At 38.5% G+C, this 13664-nt stretch overlaps 1 protein-coding gene across 5 annotated transcripts in view; it reads left to right on the forward strand.

The window, feature by feature from the left end:
- PDK3 (pyruvate dehydrogenase kinase 3) overlaps window positions 1-13664 on the forward strand; it is a 117122-nt gene that overhangs the window by 76880 nt on the left and 26578 nt on the right. For all 5 annotated transcript variants that reach the window (XR_009155420.1, XM_058185943.1, XM_058185946.1 and 2 more), the window contains 3 exons: window positions 2358-2447; window positions 7579-7656; window positions 8489-8565. Coding sequence is in view for 4 of the 5 variants with exons in the window: in XM_058185943.1 (XP_058041926.1) it covers window positions 2358-2447; window positions 7579-7656; window positions 8489-8565 (245 nt within the window). In the remaining variant the exon portion in view is untranslated. The remainder of the gene's footprint in view (window positions 1-2357; window positions 2448-7578; window positions 7657-8488; window positions 8566-13664) is intronic.

Genomic DNA, 13664 nt, shown 5'->3' on the forward strand with positions numbered 1-13664 from the left:
TTGTGAATATTTTTGAGGAGCATAGGCACATTTCATATGATTGTTCATCACATGTTTAAAAGATTGAGTAAGGGGGATCTACTCAGTACAACCTGCAATCTGTATTGTAGTGCATTGTATGCAGGAATTAAAAGTCTAAGTAGTACTACTGAAGAAAGAAGCATGGTAGTTAAATTTATATTTACCGAAAAAGAAATAAAGGGAGAGTGGTATGAATCTATTTCAAGCTATTTAGCTTTTGTCAGCTAGCCATACCTTTTGGGATTTGAACCTGGGCTACTTATGTATTAGGTAGATGTATTAACCTCTAAACCAGGGGTCTGCAACCTTAAACACTCAAAGAGTCATTTGGACCCATTTTCCACAGAAAACAAAACATAGGGAGCCACAAAACCTGGGTGGGTGTGGCCAATTTGACATCACTCACTCCCACCCAGTCACATGACCCCCCTCGCCACACCTACCAGGTTTTGTGGCTCCCAATGTTTTCTATGGGAAACAGGTATATCTGTCTCTTTCTCTTTCTCTCTCTCATCTCTCTCTTTCTCCCTCTCTCCCTCTCCCTCATCTCTCTCTCATCTCTCTTTCTCTTTCTCTCCCTCTCCCATTTGTTTCCCTCTTTTCCCTCTTTCTAATTCTTTCCTTCCAGCTGTCTCTCATTTCTCCCTCTCTCTCCCCCTTCTCTCTCAATTGTTTCTCTCCTTTTTCTTTCTCATTCTCTCCCTCCATCATTTTCTCATTTCTCCCTTCTTTCCTTCCTCCCTCCCTCCCTTTCTCTCCTTCCTCCTCCCTCCCTTCTCTTTCTCTCCTTCCTTCTTCCTCCCTCTCTTTTCTCTCTCTTCCTCCCTTCCTCTCCCTCCCTCCCTCCCTCTCTCCCTCCCTTCTCCCATTCTCTCCCTTCCTCCCTTCTTTTTCTCTCCCCTCTCCCTCCCTCCCTTCCTTTGTTAAATAAATAAATACTGCTTTCTGAGTTCTACTAGTTGTGTTGCTGAAGCAACAGGAACCAGATAATACCAACTCTGTCAGATCTCAAACAATGGGTAGAAATCATAGAGAGAGGCCATCCTCTTTGCCCCTCACCTCCATTTGTGGCTGACTCTGCTTCTCTTTTTCTCCCCTTTTCTCTCTCTTATCTCTTTATTTCGTGCACATGTGCCCGACCCTCCTGGGCCGGGATCATAGCGGTGGCAGGGACGGCGACTCCTTCTGCTGCCGCCACTGTGCAGTAAGGTGAGTAATGGGGTGCACTGCGCAGTGCAGGGGGCAGCTCCCGCACTGCACAGGGGACAGCCGGAGCTCTTCCCTTCCTGCATCCGGCGGCGGCAGCTGCTCCTCCCCATTCCGCTCCTTACTGAGCTGACATGAAGGGGATTGCGGCTGGTGCTGATCTGCCCACAAAGGACACAGAATTGCAAAAAGCAGCCAGTCGCAGGCTGTGTGGAGAAAACGCTACGAGCACTTCAGCCACATGGCTCTGCAGAGAGGCTTGCGCCTTCTTGGGGCAGAGAGCATGTCACGCGACCGGGTCGGCAGGGAGCCGCAGGAGAGGGGTCAAAGAGCCGTATGCGGCTCTGGGACCACAGGTTACCAGTACCCACTCTAAGCCATAGGCTCTCCTCACTTTGTCAATTATACCAGGGGAGAGATTACCAGTAAGTGTTTTTTATCAGGGCAACCTGGTGTACCCAAATATGGGACAGAACATAGTGCTTCCGCTTTTGCTTTTCAGTCCCAATCTAGGAGCCTTCGAAGACAGTCATTTTCGCAACAAATTATTTTTGTGTTAAATTTATATTGGTATAGATCTATTTCAATCTCCCTGCAGTATAGCTGATCAGCTTAGAGGTTAATATATCTACCTAATATGTAAGTTTGAATCCCAGAAGAGTATGGCTGATTGAGAGCTAAACAACTTGAAATAGATCTATACTAGTCTCCCTTTATTTCTGTGTCAGTAAATACAAATTTAACACAAAAACTGCCTGCGAAGGCTCCTGGATTGGGGCTGAAAGGCAAAAGCAGAAGCAGTATTCGCTGTCCCATATTTGGGAGACCAGGTTGCCCTGATAAAAAACACCAGTAATCTCTCCTGGTATAGCTGACAAAATGAGAAGAGCCCATGGCTTAGAGTGGGTATTAAGCATAGTAGTTGTTACCAGCGTACATTTTGTCTGTACAAGGATTTCTCCGCAATCATTGGAAACACATTTTTTAATATTAATACTTTATTAATGGTAATATTTACTTCATGATGGATTTTAACAAGGTTTGTTTTTCCTTTGCATGGAATAGGAACCTATAATTTTTTATTCTTTAAAAAATAATAGTATTTCAATTCTGTCTTTTTATCTTCATAGCGCTGCTTTTTGGCGGAGTCACCAATCCTGCTCATCCAAAACATATTGGGAGCATTGATCCTACTTGTAATGTGGCTGATGTAGTAGAAGGTAAAAGTAAAAATAATTTTGCTTTGCATTTCAAATGTGGATTGCATCTGTTTCTGATTATAAAGTCAGTAGCTATATTAGTTTTCATCAAAACAGATTTGTTTCTTGCTTGCTTGCTTGCTTGATCTTTGCATTATTGTTAACCATAGTTAAAAATCAGTCATTTTCTTTCAGCCCAAAATTTCCATACCCACTTCAGATTAAATTTGAACGATTAAACCGACACAAGTAAAGTAGCTTCAGAAGCAATATCATGTCTGTCTTTAACTTTGCTATGTTTTGCACTGAGTTATAGGTATTTTTGCCCTGTTTGTAATTAATCATCACTTTGGATTTGATCCACCACCTTTTTCCATTAATGTCTCATAGTTGATGAGATTATATTATTCCTAATTTTCTGTCTTCAGAATTCTTTGTAATTCTTAATGTGTTTATTTCACATAACAATAGCAGTAAGAATTATATACTGTTCCATAGTGTTTTACAGCCCTCTCTAAGTGGTTTTACAGAGTTAGCATATTGCCCTCAACAATCTTGATCTTGGAAGGATAGAAGGCTGAGTTAACTTTTTTTTTTAATCAATTTTTATTGATTCTCCCCCTTACACACACACACACATTGTTTATGAACAGAGTATTGACCATATCATATCTTATACACCTTAACTTAAAATATCCAAATATATTTTACTCAGTTACAATTTCTGCCAAAATATTCTTTTACCATGTTTTAATCACAATCTTAATACTTCTATGCTCATTTATATAAACCACATCTTCTTTCGCCCTCAAGTTCAAATTTCTGCATTTTAACTAACATATCTTTCTTTTTATTGTTTTTAGCGGATTCAATTTTTATCCTAATGTATTCAAACGTGTTCAAGATTGTCTTGCTTCCATTTCATCTTTTCCATTTTACAACAATCTTTCTTCCCTTTCTTATCCTCTCCCTGCCTTCTTTTAACCTTCCTACTTTCTTCTCTCCTCTCCTATTCCTTCTCTACATCCCCTTCCTTTCCCCCTCCTCCATTCTCCCTTTCACTCTAACCTTCTCTCCTACTCTTATTTCCCCTCCCTTTCTTCCTCTCCTCTCCCTTTCTTCTTTCTCTCTCTCTCCTTCTCCGTCTCTTATCTCTCTCCTCCTTCTTATCTCTCTCCTTTGCTGTATTCATTTTGATTTTTCCACTATGGTGTCCAGACAATCCCGATTTTCCCATTTATTGAGTCTATTTCTCAGAATTCCCCTCATATATTTTAATTATTAATATTTTCATCTTGTTCTATCTTTGCTTTACCACCCTTTAGTAATTACAACCTTCCATCTCTTGTTTTCTTTAAATTCTTATTTCCAGTTCAACAATAATTATTTTTCTCTTACATTAAGATGCATCATTTACTAACATTTCAATTTTATTCCATTTTACATCTCATTTTCAATTATTTTCGCCTATAAACCATTTTATCTTTCACATTTTATCTGCTGGAATATTTCTCTTAATATATTTCTTCCTTTTTTACTTCTTTTCAATTTTATATCTTGATGTCAATTAATTTCTTTATTTTCTATATTTAAAATTTATTTCTTTACCATCCACTATAATTCTTTCCAATTCCATGTATCCTCAAACAATAGAACATATATCCCATTGTATCTTTCACATTTACAACAATCTATATATTTCTTCTAATTTACTTCTTCCATACACTTTCTGTATCTATTTTAATTTCATTTTCCCCCCTTTTAACCATTTTCCTCCAAACTCTCCAAACTTCCATTTTTTAAATATTTTCCTTCCTTTCTCCCAATCTCTTATCTTCTTTTTCTTCTCTTTCTTATATCTTCCTTTCCACATCCTCTCTACTTTTTACTCTTTTGATTTTCCCCTCAATCTTTCCCCATTTCCTCCTCTTCTCTTCTTCCTTGAGAGATACTCTCCCCTATCTAATTTAACTCTGTCACTGTTAATCCCAGTGTAATCATTTATTTTTTTCACACTTAATTTTCCCCCTCAATTTTTTCCCATTGCCTTCTTTTCTCTTCTTTTTTAAAATATACTTTCCCCTATCCATTTTTTTTCACTGTCAATCCTACTGTAATCATCTATGTTTCTGTCTTCATCTATATAATTGTCTTCAGTTATTTCCTTTTCAGCATTATATTCTTGTTCCTCTTGCTTCTTCCTCATAGTTATTTTTTTACATTTTAACCATTCTTCTGCTTCCATGTTTCCCTTAAGAGATTCTCGTACCATTTGAAGCATTTCCCTTAGTTCCTCATCCTTATCCTCCCAATTCTCCATATTCTTAATTTAAGGAGAAAAGATTTTCAAATTTGTTATTTTAACTTATATATAGTTCAAATTCAAGTCCATGTAATGTCCTGTTTTTCTTTTCTGTTTCCTGAAAATATCCAATTCAGATGTTCCTTTAAAGTGTTCCAATTGAAGTCTTTGTTGATTCTACTCCCTTTTTTTAAAAATCGCGCTGCAACTGTATAAACAAACCTCCTTCTGACTTTCCCACGTTAGTCTAAATGATGTGATACTTTCTTCCCTCCAGCAGATGTCTCTCTCCAATTCACAAGTTCCTTGGCAACAAAATGTCACTTGTTAATTCACAAAGATAATTACTTCATGTCTCAATCCTTTTGTTAGCAAAAGATGTTTTCTTCAATTTTCTTTTCCTTTTATTATTTTTAATTTCTTCCAAAGCCTGTTTTAAATCCAGATGGAAAGTTTTCTTTTTAGGGCTTTAATCACAAAGTTCTGCTTTGCTTTTTGTTTCCTTCGCTTTATATTTCCATGTGCCAATTAGTAGCTAATTTCAAGTTGAAACTCCTTTTAAGCTTAGAAAAATTTTCTTCTTACCTGTGATTTGGCCAATCACTCACCCGGTAACTACTCCATTCAATCACCGCTCCTGCTCAAGTCTTTTTGTGTGGCCGCCCCAGCTTTTGACAGCTCCTAATGGCTGTCTTCCCGTGCCGTTGAGTTGAAAGCTAATGCTGGCGCTCCAGGGAATTTGCCACTTCCGTGTTCGCACCGGTCTGTGCCTCCCTTCTTCGCTGTCTCTACAAGACAGCAATGGTACATAGAGGACCCCCAAACGGCTGGGATATCGGTGTTTTCTCCGGAGCACCAGGATCTGCTGTCTTGCCCAATGCTGGCCACTCCTAACTGAGTCAACTTTGAGATGGTCAGGATCAAACCCCCGGCAGTCAACAAAATTAGCCTGCAATAATGCATTCTAACCACTGCGCCACCACGGCTAACACCACGTTACCCTTTGCATTACGCTTGTTTCTATTATATAAAATAATTGCAAGTTGTATTTTTTTTTGTGATGGCATTTATTTGTGTTCCCGGTATACTGGAGATGAAGCAATAGCTTCCTCAGTTTAAATAAATAAAAACATTGCTTAGCTAGATTATGCAGAAAATTGATTCAGGAGTGAGCTGACTTTTGTCACTAGATGGAGGTGCAGCATACTTAATATAATCAAGTGTATATTCTTAGTAAAATATAGTAGTAAAAGTACTCATTAAAATATTTCAATATTTTTAATGCCCCAATGAAATACATTGGTAGGATCTAGAGACCTATCGTTTACATTTTTGTGCTTGTTACATTCATTGAATATTGGAAATAAATTAATCGGTTTAAACACCATTTCCTTGTTCAAATAGGTTTGTCAACTATGAAGCTGCACTGGAAAATCCATAATAGCATATGATTATTGAAATAACTATTCCCTTGGGCTGTATTGTATATCTTCATTATGAGTGAGATGTCAATAATTCCTTTGTCTACAATTTTTAAGATACCTGTGTTTCCTCGAAAATAAGACACACACACCAAAAGACCCATTAGGTCTTATTTATGGAAGATGTCTTATTTTGCCGCCAGCCATCTGCTCCCTCCCACCATCTGCTTCCCCACGGCCAATAGCTTACAGGGCTTCCCAGGGCAGATGCACTTTTCACCCGGATGGAGAAATGAGGGAGACTGGAAACTTTGACTGCTTGCAAATGGGGCACTTTGAAATGGAGCGATTAGCTCTGTTTCAAAGTGCCCCATTTGCAAGCAGTCAAAGCTTCCAGTTTCCCTCTGGGTGAAAAGTGCACAGTGGAGCCAGGTGGAGGCAGAGGCATAGGGGAGGGTAGGCAGGCGATCCCAGTGCACCACCTACTCCAGCCCACCGTGTCTCGGCTTGCCCGCACCCGCACCAGGGCAGCCACCCACACAGGGCAGCGGGATCGCCTGCCTCCACCCCCCACCCCAGTGCCTCTGCCTGCTGCTGGTGCTGCCATGCAATCCTCCTATGAGCCTCCCGTGAGCCAAGCAGCTGCACAAGACGTCCGGATCACCTGTCTCCCCCCTCTGCCTCCGCTCTCAGAGACTCCGCTCTCTGCCTCCGCTCTCAGACTCTCAGGCTGCACCATGGGGCCAGCAGGCTGCAGCTGCTTCCAAACACTGTCCCCCCACCCCCATTCTCTTCCCCTTGTACTGGCCACGTCCATTCGCCCAGGCTACGGCTTATTTTTGGAGTAGGTCTTATTTTCAGAGAAACACAGGTAACTTTCATGAAAGATGCAGGAATAGCTTTGAAATTTGAAGCTTTTATTAACATGCATTTTTGGTTCTTAAATTGGGCTGTACAATCTTACATACTGTATGCCTAATAAAGAATTGTTCCCATTGTTTTTAATAGAATTTAGTCTTCAGGTAAATGTGAGTAATACTGTATGTTAAATTTTTTGAACGTGACAAAAGTTTTGCTTTCTTGTCTGACACAGATATTTTTAAATAGTTTTTATTATTATAATGGTTGTTGTTGTTGTTGTTGTTATTAATGAGACATAAAACAAATGCAGTTTTAAAATCAGCATTAAAAATTGGAATCAAAAAGGAATTCCAGTCATTCATTCACTCATGTATGTATGACTAGCTTCTCCCTTAGCAGATTTAAAGTAAAGATATTAGGAGATTCAGTTACAAATCTCACATTATTTGGAATCTTACAGGTTTTGTTTAAAGAAGAGAATAACTTGCAGATTCTAAATTTTGCAGTATATAATATACTATTATCTACTCACAATCACATGATATATATTGTTACTCTTTCCTAACAGATGCCTTTGCAACTGCCAAGATGTTGTGTGACCAGTATTATCAAGTAGCACCTGATTTGGAAATTGAAGAATTTAATGGTACAGAGACAGATATGATTGCTTTTTAATATTAAATATTTGTCAATGTATAGATTGCAAAAATTGTTATTTAAATGAACACTAATTGCTGAATTTATTTTTAGCTGAGAATTGTGTCAGAGTTTTCTGTGGTGTAGAAAATACTTTTCTTTCCATTCCTCTCTTTTGGATTTGATTTGATTGCTTGCTTATTTATTTATTTATTATTTATTTATTAGATTTGTATACCGCCCTTCTCCTGAAGGACTCAGGGCAGTTCACAGCCAATAAAAATACAAAAAATACATATAACACAAGTTAAAAACAGTATAAAAAACTAATTCAATATATGGCCTAAAAATTAGAATAAAGTTAAAAACCCCATTTAAAAAACCCCATTTAAAAACTACTTTTAAGCTAACCCTGCGCGCTGAAACAAGCATCTTCAGCTCGCTGCGGAAGGTCCGGAGGTCGGGGAGTTGACGAAGCCCTGGAGGCAGCTCATTCCAGAGGGCAGGAGCCCCCACAGAGAAGGCCCCCCCCTTATGTGTCATCCAGTTGGTAACAACTTAGCAGCCACATACATTTTCTCCAGGAGAATCATGTCCTCAGCTTGGTTCTTCAGTTCCTATGATGGTGCAGCCATTACTTCTGTAATTAAATCCATTCCCTTGCTGCAGGTTGTCCATTTCTCTTTTCTTGAATATTTCCTAGTATTATAACCTTCTTTAAAGTGCTAATTTATTTTTTAGTAGTTGTATATTTCTAGTAAATAATATAAATCAGAAAATTTACAGTTGTTTGTGTTAACTTTAACTTTAATTCTCAATTAAAAGTTTTATTTGCTTTCCAGCTAAAGCACCAGGCAGGCCCATTCAGGTTGTCTATGTACCCTCACATTTGTTTCATATGCTTTTCGAGTTGTTTAAGGTGAGTAAACTAACATCAGGGGAAGGGGATAGATATTATTTGGCTTATTTTTGACTTTCCCAGAAATAGTGTTAGCACGCTTCACCCTGAATATAGCTATAGGTATACCTTTGAATGCAATATTGTCTTTGATGGCAAATTGTGCATGCTAATTAAACGTCAGACTTCAGCAACAGATTTTGACAACATGGGGAAACTTTTAGATGGTAAATGTTTTGCTATCTGAAATTGGAAAATCAGATCTGTTTCATTTATTGTTATTTCATGAAAATAGTTAATATCAGATAGCCCATGGAATGGATTGGTGAAGGTTGCAAACCTCACCTCCAAGAAATTATTTGAGTCTTCATATCTTGGCCCTACTTTCTGCTTTGGAATAGTGATTTGGTAATTCCTGCTGCCTCACCTAATTTTCAGGGGCTGCCCCATCCTGGCATTCACTTTTTAAATCCTGGTATATAAAAAGCATATGGCTCTCATACCTTATTTTGCTTTTCTGATGATTAAAAGATAAATCCCCCATAGTACAATTTCCTGCTCACATGGCATCAAGGTATAGTTAGAGCCTCCCCCTGGAATATAAACTAATAGCAAGAAAGAAAATGATGTCAACATTAAATTTAAAAATAATGATAACTTTGAATATCTAATTTTAGATACAGAAATATTATTTTATATTAAAGGAAGTAAATATACCAAATTGTGCTATTTCATTCTCATTTTCAAAGCACGTGGGTGGAGCTGTTGTTGTGAGGACAGATTGGGGGTGAGTTCAGACAAAAAAAGCCTCCATTCAATTCTCATTTTCAAAGCACGTGGGTGGAGCTGCTGTTGTGAGGACAGATTGGGGGTGAGTTCAGACAAAAAAGCCTCCATTTCATTCTCATATTCAAAGCACGTGGGTGGAGCTGCTGTTGTGAGGACAGATTGGGGGTGAGTTCAGACAAAAAAGCCTCCATTTCATTCTCATTTTCAAAGCACGTGGGTGGAGCTGCTGTTGTGAGGACAGATTGGGGGTGAGTTCAGACAAAAAAGCCTCCATTTCATTCTCATTTTCAAAGCACGTGGGTAGAGCTGCTGTTGTGAGGACAGATTGGGAGTGAGTTCAGACAAAAAAAGCCTCCATTTCATTCTCATTTTCACGACCCGCGCACCTAATGGCGCGCGAATCTAATCTAATCTCTATAAATCAAAAGTAGCAATAATATATTCAGGGTTAGTCCATTTGAGATTGTGATTTTATTCTATTTCAAAATGACTGGCTTAGTTCAGTGCAACTTATTTTGCAGCTGTCTTTCGCAGTACTCTTTTCAAATTTGGGTACTGTCCCCTTTGTAAAAAAATTAGCAGTCTATGTGGACAGATTACCTATCTAGAATCTCTAATCTTTGCTCTCCAAGCAGAAATTAGGTGCCCAATTCAGCCATTCCAGCTGCCGTGCCATCAGTCCCCTCTACTACAAAGATCCTGCAGGAGAAGGGCAGTATGGACAACCGTGGGATCTGGCAGGGTGACAGCTGTGAACCATAAACACAAAGCTTTTGTAATGTCCCAGTATAATAGATATAGTGCCCTTGCTGACCTTAATAGGGACACTAAAGTGACAGACCAAGGTAGTTGTGATACTGATAACTCAAACAATCAGGGGATTATGGTCTGAGATGAAGAACTTACTTTGGAAAAGTCTGAATCAGGTATTACAGATCGGTCACACAAGAAGAGCACGGTATCCAAAAAGAGAAGCCACCTTCTGATTGGTGATTCAATTGTAAGGGATGTAAATTTAGGAAAGGATATGGAGGTTTTGAAAGAGGTCATGTGTCTACCTGGTGCTACTGCCAGCAGAGACAAGAGGCATATTCTTAAGATAGTCAAGAATGCCAGTAAGGATTCTGATGTTGATGTTATACATCTTGGCACAAATGATCTGTCCCAAAAGGATATACTCTCTGTGCAGAATGATTTCCAGAGCTTGGGGTATGAACTTAATAGTATAGGTTGTAGGCTTATCTCTTCAGAAGTTTTACCAGTATATAAGGAACAAAAAGGTAAAGGCCAGCGTGTAGTGGAGCCTGTAAAGATGAAGTGAGGAAAGCTAAGGCTCACAACGAACAAAGGCTAGCGACAAAAGTAAAAATAATAAAAAAAGCTTCTTCCAACATGTTAAAAACAAGAAAAAAGTCAAGGAAACAATTGGCCCATTGCTGGGAGGAAGTGGCAAGAAGGTGACAAGCAACAGGGAGAAAGCAGATCTACTTAACTCATATTTTGCATCTGTCTTTACACAAAAGGAAAAAACAATCCAACCTATCAAAAATAGCATCACAAAAAACAGATTAGGAACACACGTTAAAATAGGGAAGAAAATGGTAAGTGAACATCTGTCTACCCTAGACGACTTCAAATCACCAGGATTGGATGGATTACACCCCAAGGTTCTGAAGGAACTGGGAGACGAGATCTCAGAACCACTGAACTATATCTTTCAAAGATCCTGGAGCTCAGGGGAGCTGCCAGAGGACTGGAAAAGAGCTGATGTAGTTCCCATCTTCAAAAAAGGAAAAAAAACAGATCCAGGAAACTACAGAACTATCAGCCTGACCTCAATACCGGGAAAGAGTCTGGAAAAGATAATCAAGCAACGAATCACCAAACACCTAGAAGCAAACCAAGTAATAACCAAAAGCCAACATGGGTTTGTCAAAAACAGATGATGCCTGACTAATCTAATTGCATTCTTTGACAAAGTGACAAAATTAGTAGACCAGAGGAATGCTGTCGATATAATTTACTTGGACTTCAGTAAAGCATTTGATAAAGTAGCCCATAACCTACTACTAGGTAAAGTAGGAAAAGTGTGGGTTAGACAGCATCACCACCAGATGGATTTGTAACTGGCTGACCAACCGCACTCAACGTGTAGTCCTCAATGGAATTACATCCACATGGAGGGAAGTATGCAATGGAGTACCCCAAGGCTTTATTTTAGGCCCAGTACTCTTCAACATCTTCATCAATGACTTGGACAAGGGGATAGATGGGGAACTCATCAAATTTGCAGATGACACCAAGCTGGCAGGAATAGCCAACCCTCCAGAAGATAGGCTCAAGTTACAGAAGGATCTTGACAGACTTGAACATTGGGCGCTATCTAACAAAATGAAATTCAACAGTGAAAAAAGTAAGGTTCTACATTTAGGCAACAAAACAAAACAAAATGCACAGGTACCGTATATATGGTACCTTGCTCAATAGCTGTGAGAGGGATCTTGGAGTCCTAGTGGACAACCATTTAGATATGAACCAGCAGTGTGCAGCTGCTGCTAAAAAAACCAACACAGTTCTGGGCTGCATAAACAGAGGGTTAGAATCAAGATCACGTGAAGTGTTAGTGCCACTTTATAATGCCTTGGTAAGGCCGCACTTGGAATACTGCATTCAATTTTGGTCGCTGCGATGTAAAAAAGATGCTGAGACTCTAGAAAAAGTGCAGAGAAGAGCAACAAAGATGATTAGGGGACTGGAGGCTAGAACATATGAAGAACGGTTGCAGGAACTGGGTATGTCTAGTTTAATAAAAAGAAGGACTAGGGGAGACATGATAGCAGTGTTCCAATATCTCAGGGGTTCCTGCAAAGAAGAGGGAGTCGGGCTGTTCTCCAAAGCACCTGAGGGTAGAACAAAAAGCAATGGGTGGAAACTGATCAAGGAAAGAAGCAACTTAGAACTAAGGAGAAATTTCCTGACAGTTAGAACAATCAATAAGTAGAACAACTTGCCTGCAGAAGTTGTAAATGCTCCAACACTGGAAATTTTTAAGAAAATGTTGGATAACCATCTGTCTGAGATGGTGTAGGGTTTCCTGCCTGGGCAGGGGGTTGGACCATAAGGACTCCAAGGTCCCTTCCAACTCTGTTTTTTTTTTTTATAAATAATTTTTATTTCCATTTTCCAATATCATATTTATGTACAAACTATTATCCATCATTAATCATTAATTTTTATTTATTACTGATTCACGCCTGCCCGATTGCCACTTCCTTTCTTCACAACCTCCCTCTCTACCCTCTACTACTTTCCCATCCTTCATCTCCTTCACTTTACTACTTCCTCTCCTCCTTCTCCACTCCTCCCTTCTTCCACCCTATCTAACTTTCTTATTCCCCTCCTCCTTCTCTACTCTTTCCTACCTACTTTCTTCCCTCCTTCTACTCCTCTCTCCTTTTCTTCCTAAAATGGCAGTCGAGCATCCCCAATATCATTTAAAAAATTTTAATTTCATATCTTCAAAAATTACTGTACATTAATAATCAATCCATGTATCATTTCCCCCCCTTCCCCCCCTCCTCCCCCTTCCCCCCGCCCCCAGACTTCCCAGAGCAAATACCGGGTATTATGACCAACAATCACAAACTAAAGTATACAAAATATACATAACCTCCCACCTTTAAAAATTTAAAACTTTAGATCCCCTCACAATAAAAATAAAAAGATAGGAAAGAATAATAAAAAAAAGAAAAGAAAAGAAGCAATACCAACTTCACATATTACTTCTTCTTACAGTCCATTTTTAAAATTAATCCATCTTCTCAAATTCAATTTTTTTCCCACTTGTATATTCCTTCAAATTTCATAAGTCCATTTCTCAAATTACAGTCCATCTTCTCGAACTCAACTTTTTATCACTTATATATTTCTTCAATTGCCATAACATTTAATGTCCATTCTTCTTACAGACCATTTTAAAAATTAGTCCATCTTCTAAAGTTCAATTTTTTTTTCACCCACTTGTATATTCCTTCAAATTTCATAAGTCCATTTCTTAATTTACAATCCAACTTCTCAAATTCAAATTTTCATCACTTATATATTTCTTCATTTGTCATAAGATTTAATATCCAATCTTCCAATACTACTCCAACAATCAAATATCATTTCGAATAAAATCTCTCAAATATAATATTTCCAGCTTAACTTCATAACTTTTACTATCTATAAACGTATCATTTAAAACAAATAATCATTTAAACTACATCCACAATATAACAGTAAGCAATTAAAATCATTACATCCACATTATCTAAATTCATAAATTTCAC

Source organism: Ahaetulla prasina, chromosome 5 (assembly GCF_028640845.1).
Source record: "Ahaetulla prasina isolate Xishuangbanna chromosome 5, ASM2864084v1, whole genome shotgun sequence".
Classification (NCBI taxonomy): Eukaryota; Metazoa; Chordata; class Lepidosauria; order Squamata; family Colubridae; genus Ahaetulla; species Ahaetulla prasina.